This window comes from Hyperoodon ampullatus, assembly GCF_949752795.1.
Source record: "Hyperoodon ampullatus genome assembly, chromosome: 1".
Classification (NCBI taxonomy): Eukaryota; Metazoa; Chordata; class Mammalia; order Artiodactyla; family Ziphiidae; genus Hyperoodon; species Hyperoodon ampullatus.
The window spans coordinates 91320363-91336894 of NC_136914.1; the positions used below are offsets into that span (position 1 = coordinate 91320363).

At 42.0% G+C, this 16532-nt stretch overlaps 1 protein-coding gene across 1 annotated transcript in view; it reads left to right on the forward strand.

Annotated features, from left to right (window-relative positions):
- The window catches only part of DCUN1D4 (defective in cullin neddylation 1 domain containing 4), a gene marked incomplete at both ends in the record, with an annotated part of 65773 nt that overhangs the window by 24638 nt on the left and 24603 nt on the right, over positions 1–16532 (forward strand). The window contains 3 exon segments of the mRNA XM_079718233.1: positions 2924–3038; positions 5923–6014; positions 13733–13803. Of these exon segments, the coding sequence (XP_079574359.1) occupies positions 2924–3038; positions 5923–6014; positions 13733–13803 (278 nt within the window).

A 16532-nucleotide genomic window follows, 5' to 3' on the forward strand; every position in this document is an offset into this window, starting at 1 on the left:
GTATGTGTATATATGTCCATGTGTATATATGTCCATGCCACTCTCTCACTTTGAAGACATTATTTTAAATGGTGTTCATCTTCCCACGCACTGAGGAGATGAGTGCATTTCCTCTGTGTTCTGTAAACGCTGGTAGGAGGGAGAGGTTCCTCCCGGAACAGATGCTCAGAACCCGACCGTGACCAGTACCAGGAGACAGTGTCTTTCCTTCAGACGTGCACGTCCAAGGCGGGAGAAGCAAGCCTCGAGGTTGAAGGCAGACTCGTTTCTGAGCAGCGTGGCAGGATTTCCGGCAAGGCGAGACCCACTTTTTCATTCTGCAAGCCCCACCCCGAGGCATTAATGGACAAGAATAAATCTTGACCGTTGGCAGTCTGCAAAAGCTTGGGTCTCCGTGCACCTCTTCAGACCTTTCTGCACGCTTCAGTGTAAACAGGACTGCCGTTTCCCTGGGAGGACGAGCGGGGCATGTGTGGTGGGCAGCACGTTCTCTGGCTCTTTCTCTTCCTGATTTTGCTGCTGTTGTGGGGAGAGAGATACGAGCGTGCCTTGTGTCTCTGAAGAACCTCCTACTCCCTCCGTTGTTGGGCCCTGGGAAGGGTGGCTGAGGATCATCGTCTTTTCAGCCTGGTGGGCGCTGCCTCTGGCTGAAGGAGCAGGCAGGGTCCAGTACCCCGCGCTGCGCCCATGCCTCGTTCGCGCTGTCATCCTGGTTTGTGGCAGAAGAGGTGCTTTCGGCTGTTCTGTTCCTAAAGCGCATTGCCCGGGAACTTAGCGTGGTGGTGGAAGCCTGAGTATGTCCTGAGATTGAGGTTCCAGTCCCGACCACTGCGCTTACCATGTTGGGACTGTTAGCTACTGACAACTCTCTCCCTGCCTTCTGAACAGCTTTCTAGAGAGAACTGTCCACATTCACTGGGATCACACCCTCCTCTCACATCCTTCCCCAGCCTGTTGCAGCCCTGTCCCCAGCCTCTTTTGCGTCTGACTGCTGCCACCGCCCTGTGCATTCCTCCTGCTTTGGCTTCCGGGACTGCACACTCGCCCAGGTTTTCTCCCCACCCAGGTCTTCACCCTCTTTTCCCAGCCCCCGAATATCCACACTCCATGGGCTCTGGCCTTAGCCCCCAGCTTCTCAGTCTCTGCTGCTGAGGCTGCGTGGAGGCGGCAGTGAGTGGTGGTGGGGAGCTTGGCCTCGCCGCTGAGCTGCTTGGGTTCCATCCTCGACTTCACCTACTGCCTTCCAGCTGCCGCTTCATCTCTCTGCCTGAGTTTCCTCATTCGTAACAATGGGGTGATTGTGAGGATTGGGTCAACGCGGAGGTCGAGCCTGAGCACGCACCTCCCTGGTGGCAATCAGATCCCAACATCTGTCTACTCGCAACACTTGGCCACGTGAGCACGTGTTGAATGGATATTTTTCCCTCATAAAACTCCGGAGAGGTAGATCTCATAGCTCTCATTCTTCAGATGATGCACCAGAGACCCAGAATAGGTCACTGGCTGACTGAGCCACATGACTAGGTGAGGAGCTGGAGCTCATCCATTGAATGCAGAGCACTCAGACCCTATCACCCCGTGCTGCCCTGTCCCAGCGGCTCACTGAGGGCCCTGGGCCCTCCCACCAAGGCACCAGCGGAAGGAGGAGGACGCGCAGTCCAGATTTCACCACTTAGCACTTCCGAGACCTTGGAAAGTCTCTTGAATGCCTAAGCCTTACTTTTTACCATCAGTCAGTAGAGATAATTAACTCTGCCCTGCAGGTCATTCAGCGTTATTGTGGGAACCAAATGACATAATATCTCTGATAGTACTTGTGCCAAGATGGGTATTTTAATTATGTTATAATTGTCTTGTAATTTATAATGGTTTAAGACAGTCTGAAGTGAGACTGTCTGGGTTTGAATTCCAATTTTGCCCCTTACCTGACCCCTCTCTGCCTCCGTTTTCTTATATGCATAAGCAGTAATGATTATTCTTTTTTTGTAAGCTTGTTGTGAGGTTAAGTGAGGCGTCATACGTGTAAATGTTAAGAGCAGGGCCTGGCTCACCATAAGGTTTCCATAGGTGTTCCATGTTGTTGTTACATTTTAATATCTTTTACCAAATGAAAGTTAATGCTTCCGAAAACCCTGACTGAAAGTGGCAGAAACAAATGAAAAATTTTTATGGAAGTTTTGCTCAAGATCATGTCAGGCTTTTGCCCCAAAAATCCAAATTCTGTTTTTTTTTTTAATTTTTTCTTTCTTTGTGGTACGCGGGCCTGTCACTGTTGTGGCCTCTCCCGTTGCGGAGCACAGGTTCCGGATGTGCAGACTCAGTGGCCACGGCTCACGGGCCCAGCCGCTCTGCGGCATGTGGGATCTTCCTGGACCGGGGCATGAATCCATGTCCCCCGCATCGGCAGGCGGACTCTCAACCACTGTGCTACCAGGGAAGCCCTGTTTTTTTTTTTAAATCAGATATTCCTTGAAGCTTAAGAGTGTTGGGACTGATGTACTTGTATGTATTTTAGACCCAAGGTCACCAGTCGAGCTGGCCTTGCTTAATGAAGTACAGAAATGAGATAGCAGTGCAATTCCTTCTGAAGGAACATTGTCGTGTAAAGGAAGCTGGAAGCTTAGATGATTTATATTAGTATTTTTGGAGAGTAGACTGAAGTTATGATAACTTCATTTCTGGTGTGTGTTTTGGGGGGACTATTAACTTATTTGTGTCATTGCTAGGTTTATTTCTCGACTCTAACATTTTCTCAAAGAAGAACTGAAAACCAGTTTTTCACTTTTCATTTTTTCATGTTTACAGATAACGTCTAAACCCTTTGCAATGTAAGTTGTGAAAGCTCTTCATTTAGCGCTGATGTTCTTTGGAAGGGTTTCAATGTGGCATTCCTTACTTTTGTGCTCTTCACTCTGTTTTGTAGGAAGTCTGCGGTCTTGCAGTTCTTCGGACTGCTTTAGTAAAGTGATGCCGCCGAGGAAAAAGAGAAGACCTGCCTCTGGAGATGATTTATCTGCCAAGAAAAGTAGACACGATAGGTACGTCGCAGAGACAGTGGAACACATTGATGGCATATGTGTTGAAGAGGCACCTTTCTACCCAAGCCCAGTGTGGGTCTTCTAAGTGTACAAATGCCAACCGGAATATTGTTTTGGTTCTGCCAGGAAAACTTTCAAAGTGTAATTTTTCGTGATACTTACTTAACGTGTGGGCTCGTGAAACAAAAACAAGTTAGGTAACCTGAGTTCTTAGAAATTCAAATTTTATCTCAGTCCATTGATCCACCAGAACTGGTGTAGAGTTTCCTTCTTTGCTTTTAAGAGCTTGCCCTCTGTGCCTGTTGAGGACCTCAGGATTGGTACTTATCTCTTCTTTAAGAGGGTCTCACTCACTACCTACAACTGCAGGAATCCTGTAGCTGCCTTTTCCAGGACCTGGGCTGCGTGGCTGGAGACAGCTGCCTGCACCAAGTGCTCTAAGCCTGCCTGGAATATTAGCTGAGCTGACATTTCTTCTCAGAAGAGTGAGCATTTGTTAGAAACCATGAAAAACAAGACTGTTGAAACCACTTCTCTTTCAGACAAGTGAACTGTTAATTTTGGTAACTCCCAAGGCCCATTAGACTTGCTTATTTTAGGCATCTTTACTGTTTCACCCAGATTTTATTAGACATTTTTTGGTTCTTTCTCTCTCTCTCTTTTTTTTTTTTTTTTTTTAAACAATGAACAAACATCATAGTTTTAATCTTTTCTGCCTTTTCCCATCTTCCTCCATTCTGGCTCTATAGGTCACTTCACTTCACTTATGTGGCCTGAATTGCCACATCGATAAATCAAGGGAATTAGATGAGATTTTTCTGCTTCTTTCTCTTTTTTTTAATAAATCAATTTATTTATTTATTTATTTTTGGCTGCGTTTGGTCTTCGTTGCTGTGTGCGGGCTTTTCTCTAGTTGCAGAGAGCGGGGGCTATTCTTCGTTGTGGTGCGTGGGCTTCTTATTGTGGTGGCTTCTCTTGTTGTGGAGCACAGGCTCTAAGCGGGCGGGCTTCAGTAGCTTTGGCACGCGGGCTCAGTAGTTGTGGCCCGTGGGCTGTAGATCGCAGGCTCAGAAGCTGTGGCGCACGGGCTTAGTTGCTCCGTGGCATGTGGGATCTTCCCGGACCAGGGCTCGAACCCATGGTGGATTCTTAACTACTGTGCCACCAGGGAAGCCCTGAAGCCAGTTTAAAAACTGGTAATTGAGTTGCAGAAGGGTGCGAGGTACTCTCATTGATAGCATTTCATTGGTCACCTAGGGGATGGGGAGCTGCAGCGTTATCCGAGTTTCATTCTTGGTCTTTTTTGAAAAACAACTTTATTTACATACCACAATGTATACGATTTTAAGTGAACAGTTTAGTGATCTTTACGGAGTTGTTGGAGCTGTGCAGCCATGACTGCAAGCCAATGTTAGAAGAGTCCCATCACTCCAGTTGGAGCCTTGACGCCCATTCACAGTCCATCCCTGTGCTTATTCCCAGCCCCAGGAAACCACAAATTCACCTTCTGTCCCTACGATTTGCCTTTTCTGAACAGTTCACTTCAATGGTCTTTTTGTGCCTCGCTTCTTTCACTTAGCATAATTTTTTTGAGGTTCATCCATATAATAGCATGTATTGGTATCTTTTTTTTGTAATGTTATTCCATTGTCCTTTTTTATGTAGAGTATTTCTAAGTGATTCAATCATTACAGTGTCATATAGAGGTCTCCAGGATATTGACTAGTTACAGACTTTGAGCTGAGATAGGATGTCCAGGCCCAGGGTTGGAGCAAATCTGTTTGAACCCCTGGGCAGTATCCACCTTTGTTTCCAGGTGGGATGGCTACTTTTTATAGAAGAAATGCAAAACGGGTGGTTTGCGGTTTCAGTATCTTAATACTTTATAACCATGTTTTGGGGGTTTTCTGGGTATTAAAACCCAGAATCTCTGATCAGCAGTGTATACAGATATTCTGGTGAAAGCCTTGATCATGAATAAATGCTCTTTTAAAAAGAATTATACATGATTTTATATTATATGCTATGTAAATAAAAACTGTATTCATAATGTTTATATAACTATTTAGACAGTTTATATATAAATACTCATAATTTTTCTATCAAAATCACTGTTTTAAAAGTACTGCTGCTTCTCCCCTCCCCAAGTAGGGCCTATCTTGGTTCTCAGCCCCGTGTCATCATGAAATAAGGAATCCCTGCCAAGGGTCACAGTGTTGGCAGGAGGAGGCTGCTGTGCTTGCTGACTCAGTTCTCCAGCTTATGTGTCTGTTTCCACAATGCTAGGGCATGATAGGAGAAGGGCAGAAGCCAAGGGTTCTCTGTACTTCGTTTTCCTGAGGTTTTTTTCCTGGAGGCTTGGACATAATTTGATGTTTCTTTTTATTTGCTTGACAAGTTCCTTGGTGGTGTCTAATACTGCCAGGTTCTTCCTTAGACCATGTGCTGCCCAGCCTGACTCGTATGGCACGGGAGTCAGGAGAACTTGATGCAGAGACATGAGTGAGTCCTAGGGTCACCAGTTGAAGAAACACCATCCACATTTCTTGCTGTATCACTAGTGTTCTGTAGTTAGTTCTGGCTAGAGAGGTAGAAAGGAGAATATTAAATACTTGTTCTCTTCAGTTTTTACTGATTATTTGTTCATCAGAGAAAAACCTTTATTAAGTGCTTACCACTTAATTTTATACTGGGTGTGACTGTGTTTAAAACTATAGTTATAAAAGCTGAAGCTTCCAAATGCAAGAAGTGAAATATTTTAAATATACATGAAATAGTGACTGAATAGATGTTTGGTTGGGTAAAAGAATAAAAACTATTTGCTACTTAAAAAAACTCAGTATCTTTACTTTAAATAATTTAAAACCCCTTTCTTAATTTCTAGCATGTATAGAAAATATGATACAACTAGAATAAAGACTGAAGAAGAAGCCTTTTCAAGTAAGAGGTGCTTAGAATGGTTCTATGAATATGCAGGTAGGTAATCATTTATATCATCTAAGACTGAGCCTCATAGAAATAAGGAGTGCCTTAGAGGAGATTAAAGAATTAAAAAAGAGTACGTTTCGAGTGTGTGTTTGTGTGTGTGTGTGTGTGTGTGTGTGTGTGTCCCCCTGTTTTCGGGAGGGAACACAGTTGAAACAAATCACCAAATGTCCTATTTATAGCCAGCAGCTAAGCCAAAGAATTCAGAACACTAGAAGGGAACTGAAAAGATGAAATGTACTTGGGAGAAATACTTTGGATTGCTAGGAAACCTCTTGAGAATGCTGGTAATGGGTGACTGTTTGGTTTATGCATCCAAGTTAAAATAAGCTTTGCTGCTTTGAACCTTTATGTAGCGCAATGGAATTTCTTATATTGTGTCTCTATTTTGAAAGATAATTTGGCAGACAGTGTTTGTTTTGTCATTTAAAATGTCTTAAATCCAAACCCATTTTTGCAACTTATTATAATTGGTTGGATAATGTAATACTGAAATAAAGGGTTTGTTTGTTTTTGTGGCTGTGTATGTGTAAAAAGGGGGGAAAGAAAAATTTTCAGACAAGTTTGAACTGAAGGCTCTTTTACCTTTCCTCTTCCCCACCATATTTCTGGCCCTATCATAACTTACCAACTTGACAGTTCCAGTGACCTTCAAACTAATTTTCTTGACATCAGCCTCTACTCCCAGTCAGGTTCTATGTGTTTCCTGTTGTATTATTTGAAAAAATAAATAAATAAACTGAACAGATCATACATGTCATTCCCTAACAATCCGCTGCGCCCTTGCCCCCCACTTAAAAATCCCTGCTACCTACAGGATAAAAGACAACTAACTCAGTGCCATCCCTTTGCCTGGAGTGTTTTTCTCCACTTTTCCATATGACAAGCTGCTATGCATCTCTTAGCTTACTTAGCTTAATAGCCTTCTTTGTACTCTTACAGGAAGGACATTGTTCATAACTGGTTTTGATACCCTTTTATTGGGTATCAAAATGAGGATTCCTCCTGGGGCCAGTGTTTGCCTCCTACCCCTACCCTACCCTTTTTCTGATAAAAGTCTTGCCCCTTTGGCCACAGAGATTTTTCCAGGGGCTGCCAGGTAACCCAGGTCAGGACAATCAGATAAAATTTCCTAGGGTTTTCAGATTGAAGCTGGGAGAAGAGCATCTTTCTCTTCTGGTGGTAGACTTGAAAGGATGCGATCCTGATTCCTGTAGTTTTTTGGATTTTTGTGAGCTACCCCAATATCCTTCTAGAGAATTCTCTTTCATTACTTGAACTAGTTTGAGCTGGATTTTGTTTGCAGGGCACAGAGACATGGTACAGACACTAACATAGTATTAGAATTTATCTGTTTTTAGGTCTTGAGAACATGAATCTCTTGAAGACGTTTTGTGAAAGTGGCTAGCACGTTTCCAGGTGTTCAGTACTTGGGTCTGAATGATGGAACGTTTTCTCATGTTCATATCACTTTGATTATGAAGATCTCTTGCTTCCTCATATTGGTTCACATTTATTGTTATGAAATATATTATAAAAAAGGAAAGTTTAAACAGAAAAAGTATACTTAATCCCACCACCATAGCACAGCTATTTTGATATTTTTGTGTCTTCCTTTATAAGCAAATATGAATTTTTCCATAGTAAAAGCCACACTTCTGTTTTCTTTTAAAAGGAAGCAAGGTACAGTTTTCCTTCTTGTTTGCTTTTCTCTGGCTCGGAAAGGTGACATTTGGGATAAAGATTAAGCCACATTCTTTAGGTTCCTTGAGGCCCCTGCCAGGTGGTTCCTTGGGATTTCATCACTGTGAGAAGTTTATGTGGGTGTGGCTATCCCTATTTTTATTAATGCCCTCACCTTTCTTTTCTTTTTTTTTTTTTTTTGCTTTTTTTTTTGTATTTTATCAGGGAAAATAGCTTGAAATTGAGAACAACTGGCACCTGCTTTCTTTTTTCAAAAATTAATTAATTAATTAATTTTTGACTGCATTGGGTCTTCGTTGCTGGGCGTGGGCTTTTCTCTAGTTGCGGTGCGTGGGGGGCTACTCTTCTTTGCGGTGCGCAGGCTTCTCATTGTGGTGGCTTCTCTTTGTTGTGGAGCACGGGCTCTAGGTGTGCTGGCTTCAGTAGCTGTGGCACGCGGGCTCAATAGTTCTGGCTCGCGGGCTCTAGAGTGCAGGCTCAGTAGTTGTGGCGCACGGGCTTAGTTGCTCCGCGACATGTGGGATCTTCCCGGACCAGGGCTCGAACCTGTGTCCCCTGCATTGGCAGGCGGATTCTTCATCACTGTGCCACCAGGGAAGTCCTCATTTTTTAATATCCCAACTACATGAATAAAAACTGAAGATACGTATTATTCAAGAAAAATGCATGGCGAGAAGTCCCTGGAAGGTTGTGCTCTGGGCAAGTCTGTGGGAGCAGACAGTGAGGCCGTGGGCCCCCTGTGCTAGGATGAGGGCCTTCCCCCCCTCGCTGTGCTCCTCTTCCCTCGGAGAGAGCCACCTGCTTTTGGTTGACTCCCTGCACTGAATCCGGAGTGCAGTGGAGGGTGGTAGGGGTCTTGGTGCTGCAGTTGTGCTACACAGATGGACCTTAGTTCTTTCCAGAGTCCTCAGTTCCATGCTTGCCCTGTCCTCTGCGCTCTGTCCTCTGCACTCCTTTAGCCTGAGCCCAGCTCCTCCCAGCTCCTGCCTGGCCAGTTACTCCCAGCCCTCTTTTGCACATCCTGTGCTGCAGCTTCTCACCTTTTTAAATCCCTGTCAACTCAGTTTCTGATTCTCAGAGATTTAATAAATGAAATGCTCTCCACTGGGGCTCTTGTCCTGTTCTCTGTGGTTATAGGCTTACTCCCTTTTGTACTTTGGTACTTGAGTCCTCTGTGACTTTAGAAAGGATTGCTGGGGGCAAGATTGGGGGAGTGTCTTATTTAGACCTCCGTCTGAAACTGGAATCCCATTTCTTTTCATTAAAATAACCAGTTTTACATAAATGATTTATCTAATAACTTCCACTTTCTGAAATATATCTAAGAGTAAGAGATGAGACCAGATACACAAGTGCCAGCATTTCAGAGTCACACTGAAGCTCACACATGTAGGTCATAAAAGTTCTACAAATCCTGACTGTAGGCCCTTCATCTCTACTTTCGATTAGGTTCTATAGCAGAATTGTTTCTTGGTTTACCAAAGTGAGATTTGGAACCAGGAGTAGGTGCTAAGTGACAAAGGAGACAAAGGTTTTGCTGACAAAGGTTTCTTGGCAAAGGAGACAGTGCGGCCCCGTTTGCCCCAGAGATGCAGCATGGTGTGATTATGGAAACTCTGCCACGAGCATCTTGGGCTCTCATGAAAGGGTTAAGTATATTTAGTTAGGGGCCCCTGCTTAAAATGGCAGTGAAAGTGGGAGGACCACTTTTTTCTAGATTATTGTCAGTACATCTGCCTTCTAAATGTACCTCTAGTATCTTTCACCAGGGCATTCTATAGCTTTTAAACCATCTCCCTCAAACCTACTTTTAATCCACTTTGTGTTAACCAGTGGCCTATTTATTATATTAAGATTGTTCAATTCTACAGGTAAAATGATAAATCTAGTGTAAATATACCCATAGTCCCAATGAACAACGCGATTACAAATAGATCTAAATGTGTACATGGGAATGATAATGAGAAGAAAGGAAAAGTTGTTGTAGATATCAGGATTCTGGGTAACCTTTAAGTAATGTTGACTGATAAGCTATATTTAATATTTTTAGGATAAAATATTAAAGTAATGTGAGTCATGCCATTGCAGATCATATTGTTAAAACCTTGCTCTTTTCAAATACACAGGTGCATGTGTATATAAGTAACATGACAATAGCATCGCATAAAATGTGGAAAAAAGAAAAAAGCATGGCTAACTTAATGTTTACTACTGCCCAGTGTACCTCAGCCAGCCTTTGAGGGCCTGCTATGTGCCAGGCTCTGGTGTGTGGATGACAGAAGCACTGTACTCAGAGCTTATTTTCTGGTGTGGCAAACAGACAAACAAATGAGAAGCATCATCATTGTAATGAGCACTGGCAGGGAGAGGAGGCCAGGTTGGAGGGGGTGTGAGTGGGACAGCCAGCTGGGAGACCCCAGGGCCCTGTGCACAGGCAGGGGAAGGGCAGGTGACTTGCCAGGCTCAAGAATAGGTTGCAGTAAGAGAGCTTTTTTAAATCATGAAGAATAGAAGCCAAAGACAAATTTTTTTAAGATTATAAAGTACCTTTTTTTTTTTCAGCTCTGTGCAGCCACCTGCCAATGAGTCCTATCAGTAGATACCAAAGAGTCATCTGTTCCTACAACCAAACGTCTTAGCAAAATAGTAATAGATGGATACTTCCATATGAGAATAATTACTCTTTAATGTCACAGCCTAAATACTTTACAGTAGTGGAATGAGGAAAAGAACGATGAAACATGGGATACACACACACACAGTCACCTACAGGGGGGTAATGTAAAGTATGTCAGCTAGGTGCTCTCACAGGAAGATTATCAGACACAGTTGGTGAAAAAAGCAAGGTGTAGAATTTATAGGTACAGTATGAACCCATGTGTATAGATAAACAAATTCAGGGCTACATTTCACCGTATATTTGTACATACATAAATACACAGCAAAAAGATCTGGGAGGATACATGCCTGTCTCGTAAGGAAAGGAAGAAGGCAGTCTTTCTCTTTTTACTCTGTTTTACTTGGACTTCTTTATTTGAACATTTCATCGTGTGAATGTCTTCATATATCGTTTGTGTAATATACACATGAGTGCCCACATGCGGGGCTGTGCACACTCAAACCCAAGTGATAAAATGCTAACTGTATTTTCATTTGAGTCAAGAATGAGATAAAGATGCCCACTCTCACTCTTCTTATTTGCCATCGTTTTGGGAGTTATTAACCAATGCTGTTAGGTAGGAGAAAGAAAGAAGGGGCATGAATACAGGAAAGGAGGAGGCAAAAATGATCATTCATTGAAGGTGAAATGATTGAATTGTTGTGTACCTGGAAAGCCAAAGAGAATTGCCTGAAAAACTAAATAAATATGTATATATATTCTGCAGGTAGAATTTATAAAATGGCTTATTTGGGGAAGGGTTCTTAAAGAAATTCGTTTATTTATTTATGGGCTCTGTAGTTTGCGGCACGTGGGCTGTCTGGTTGAGGCGCGTGGACTCGGTAGTTGTGGCGCGCTGGCTTAATTGCTCCGCGGCATGTGGGATTTTAGTTCCCTGACCAGAGATCGAACCTGTGTCCCCTGCATTGGAAGGCGGATTCTTTACCACTGGACCACCAGGGAAGTCCCAGAAATTCTTTAATAAGTGGTCGTCTCTGGGGAGTAGAGAGAAGTTAGGGGGAAACTTTTGCTTTTTTAACATTTTTATTATCAGTTTTACTTTTAAATGAAATTTTATATCATGTTCATGTATTAATGTTGCCCAAAAAACTAAGTTAAAAATTAAGTAAACTTTTATTTGATTTTCCCTCCATAATTCAGATTAAAAAATTAAGAATTCATAGAAAAACATGTAAAATAAAAGGAGAAAAAAGAAAGTCCCAGAAAAAGGTAACAAATTTGAATATGTGAAATAAAACTCTTTGTAACAAAGTTACACATTTCTGATTAAAAGGAAAACAACACGTGCAGAAAAAGTATTTGCTCTGGCTAGATTATGTGGAAGACCCTGAGTTTGGACTTCAGGGGAAGCCAAGGATTAGAAGCAGAAAAGTGACACGAGACTGTCCAAGGTGATTTTAATGGTCACCCTTTGTTGAGAACAACCACCTTACACTTTTATTGTGATCTAGTTATTACTGTATTGAAATTACTCTTATGCTTTGTCTCCCTTCCTGGAGGGCAAGGACCATGGATTACTCCTCTTTAGTCCCTTCTATGGTGCATCGCTCCAGGGTGTGCCCAGTAGATAATATTTGAATGAAACTGAGACATTTTCAGATGGTGGATCCTGCTGGCCTTGGCAGCTTGCTAGATCTGAAGGCTATGGAAGATTGTAGAGTGATTCTTGTGTGGTCCAGTGGCTAAGACTCTGTGCTCCCAATGCAGGGGGCCCAGGTTTGATTCCCTGGTCAGGGAACTAGATCCCACATGTCGTAAGTAAAAGATACTGTGTGCCACAACTAAGACCCAATGCAACAAAATAAATAAATTTTTTTTTTTTTTTTAAGAATAAATAGCTCTTACACTTGAGGAACTTAGAAGGAAAGGTAGATGAGTTGGGACTTAATGCAAATGTGAGAAAAGCATTCCTAGCATTGCACAGGGTCACACAAGACTGCCTGACCCAGCCTCCACTGCTGGGGGTGGGGAGATTGGGAGGACTGCCTGTGTGGTTCCTGTCTTAAAGATTGAAGAAGCTGGCATGGGAAGATGGTGGGAGGGGAGAGGGAGATGGGCTGAGGCCACAAAGAGTTAGTACTGCGTTGGGTATGTGTCAGGATGTGTGTGCATAGCAAACAATGGGTAGGTGTTTCTGGATCTTAATTTTTGTTCATTCAGCAATATCTATTTGATTCTTTTATTTCCAAGAAACTTGATATGAAGGTGGAAAGCTATGAGGCTGAAGAGGAAGGGACGCAGTAGATCATAGAGAACCTTATTTGATATGCCAGAGACTTTGGACTTTATCCGTAGGTAGTAGGGAACTTAAAATTGAAGGAGTTTGTGTTTGAGGTGGACCCTCCAGGTGGCTTCGTAAGGGATGGGTCCGAGGGGGATGAGGCTCTGGAATTAGGGAGATCCAGAGGAGACTGCTGTGGTCATCTAAGTGAGAGAATGACATCTGAACAGGTCAGTGCAGTTAAGAAGTATTTGGAAAATAAAATTGGTAGCACACTTGGTAACTGATTGGCTCTGGAGAATGTAGGAGAAGGGGGGACTCCAGGATGATGTCTCAGTTTCTATTTCTGGTGGTGCCCCCGTTGAGACGCTACAGGAGGATAATCTCAGCTACCACAGAGAAGCCACATAAAATAAAGATTGACTGTGTCTACTGGAAGTGGCGATTAGGAGTTTATTGGTGACTTTGGCAAGAAGAGTTGCAGTGGAGGGAGATGAGCAAAAACCAGATTGCAGTGGTTGAAGAACGAATGGGGGCTACAGTGGAGCTGGGACATGTGGACCGTTCTTTCAGGAAGAAACAGAGATAACGTGGAATGTGAAGAAAGAGGTTATTGCCTTGTTTAGAACAAGAAGACTGCTTGCTTTTTTTTCTGTGTAAAAGAAACAATTATGTTATCTCCCAGTTAATTTTTAAAAGAATATTAGGTGGTTCTTTGCTGTGTTTCCAAAAATTATTGTATGTGTTGAAATTATTACCAAACTAAGAGTAGAGATTTAAGCTACTTTAAAGAACAGGAATTGAATGCCTGTAGCCTTATCTTTAGACATAAATTATGTGTCCATCTAGGTTGAAGGACTTGGCCATAAACTGACTTAAATGACTGTGTAGAACAGAGTCCTTTAAAGATAGAACTGAAATTCTAGAATATTTTTCAATATATTCTTGGTGATTTCTTCCTTCAGAAAGGATTTATGGTCTTTAAGTGTTATTTGATCTAAGTTTACTTTAATAATAAGTATTTTAACAGTATAATACTACTATAGTAGTAATAGTGTATGTACATGGTTAGATTTAATTTCTGTAAATTGCATTTCATCACAGGTACTGATGATGTTGTAGGTCCCGAAGGCATGGAGAAATTTTGTGAAGACATTGGTGTTGAACCAGAAAATGTAAGTCTAACTTGCTAATTTGGGTAGATCAGTTGATCTGATTTTGTCTCTTGGCAAATAAAGCAACAATGAAGAAGTAAGGGTGCATTAGTTTTTATGAGGCAATCTAAGAAATAAGTTCCAATTCTAAATTGGTTTGTAAGCAAAAGTTTTTTTGCAATTGGTATGGTGTAACTACAGTCAGTCATTTTTTTCTCTCATTTAATTTCTTGTCTCTAAAAGGTACATTAATAAAGTAATTAAACTAGATGTTTAAAAAGTGGCGTGGGCATGTGTGCCTACCATGACAGATAACTGGGGGCTGGGGGACTGAGGGCTTTGTGTATCTTTGTCCCCCTCCGTAGTTGTTCCAGCCTAATGTAGAGTTTGTCCAGGACTTTGAATAATTAATTATTCATAAGAGTTTTGAATAGGTTATAATTAAAAAGGTTTTTTCACAGTTCCTTCACTTCCAGGTGAACTTAGCTCAGAAAGTGATTGCTTTTTAGTGTAAAGCCCCTAAATATTTCCTTTAAAACATTTAATTAGAAGTTTTTTTATATGCTTCATTATTTTTGCATAATTCTTATCATCATGTTATTTTTGAATATTTTTTCCTATTCCCACATTTGTCTTACTGCAAAATGAAACATACAAATGCTCTGACTCATTAACTATGCAGTTTAATATTACATCAGCCTCCAACTTAACAAATACCTCTTATATCCTAAATGAATTTATGCTCTGGAAGAGCTCTCAAGGGATCATCCCTTTCATTCAGACTGTTGGTGAGATATCTGGTACCCAAGCATATCATGCTCTTCGAGACGTCACACTTTTTTCTTTAAAAAAATTTTGTTGGGCTTCCCTGGTGACGCAGTGGTTAAGAATCCGCCTGCCAATGCAGGGGACATGAGTTCGACCCCTGGCCCGGGAAGATCCCACATGCCACGGAGCAACTAAGCCCATGCGCCACAACTACTGAGCCGGCACTCTAGAGCCCGCGAGCCACAACTGCTGAGCCCGCGAGCCACAACTACTGAAGCCCGTGTGCCTAGAGCCCGTGCTCCGCAACAAGAGAAGCCCACGCACCGCAACAAAGAGTAGCCCCTGCTCACTACAACTAGAGAAGGCCCGTGCACAGCAATGAAGACGCAACGCAGCCAAAAATAAAAACAAATTAATTAATTAAAAAAAATTTTTTTTGTTACCATTTCTATGCCTCCATCCTCCCCACTCCCCCGCCCCCAGTAACACTGTAAATTTTCTAAAGAGCCTTTGGACTGTCTTTAACTTACTACATGGATTTTAGTCTTGTATTTTTATTTTAATGTAATCTAGTTCAGGTGTCTTGATAAATTATTGAGTTTGGTACAGAGGTTTGGGGACAGCTGGGTCAGTAGTATTTTGCCTGATCTAGTCCATAGCCTGGTCATAGACAGACAAAAACATTTCACGGACTTTAAGAAGGAAGTTTTCTGACGGGCTGGGCCAAGGTTGGCAGTGTTTTCTGGACAGTAGTGTAAAAGGGGCGAGAGTGAGCTGGGCCTGAGAGGAGATCCAGAGGTTCCACCCAGGGGACAGTAATCAGCATGTGATCAAAGGGGTGGGTAGCAGGGCCCAATGGTGGGGAGGCTGGGAGGCATCGGGCCGCCAGTGTGAGAGGGATCAGGTGGGCATCTACTCGGGGCCAGAAAGGCCTGTCAGGTGGGAGGAGTGCTGACACTGATTCTAACCGAGAAAACAGGGAGGCCCAGCTCTTTAAAGCCCCAAATACCAGTACTCAATAAAAAAATAGCTGCAATTATGGCAATTTGGCAATTATGAGTCTTTGGTTCTCTATTTCTGTAGCAGTAGAAATAGTCTTGAAATGTTGAATCACATAGAAGATTGAACGACTGAATTTAGACTATTATTCCAAAGTATTGATTCCTGTACTTCAATTCTAAGATGCCACTAATAGAATTTTTATTATTTTATTCATCACTAAAAAGGAAAAATGTTGTTAAGTAAATTCTGATAAGCCATCCATTGTGGATACATCCCAGTTTCAGAAATTGTTTGAAAAACCAGCACAAAAATAGTTTTTTAGAGGCTTGTCTGCATTGATGAGTGAGCACTTTAAACTATTTAAAACCCTCACCTTGCCTGATATTTATAGCTTATGAAATTTAAGCAGGCTTGTAAAATTCAGTTCAACTTCCATTTACTAAGGTAACAGCAAAATCCTTTAAGTAGCTACCTTCCTTTTTAGCTGTGCTAGGGAAAGGTCTGTTTGTGTAAAGAAGTACTCATTGTGAATATCTGCTTTGGCTGTTTGGCCACATTACATGCATACTTGTATGTGTGTTCCTTTACCATAACGGGTTTTTTTTTTAACTTAACAGGTATTTATGTGGAATTTTTTAATTCTTCTGATAGAGGATTGAGTATAGATAATGTTTGAGAACATACGAAGTTTGAATTAGAAAATATGTAAATAGATACATAGGAGTGAGAGTTCCAAGAAAAGCTGAGGGATGAGGAGAAAATCCACTAATGTGTGAATAGTTTGAAGAACATGTAATGCCTTCTTTTTGGAAAATCCTTCCTAGTAGGCCCCTGGTCTCTTAAGTCACCATTTTCTAACCAATTTAACAATCGTGTTTTGTGGTGATGTGCATAATATGTAGAAAAATAGGTTCACTTATCAGTTCTAGTTATCTACCTACTAATCTAGATTTTTAAAATCTAAAAAACCTAGTGACTTA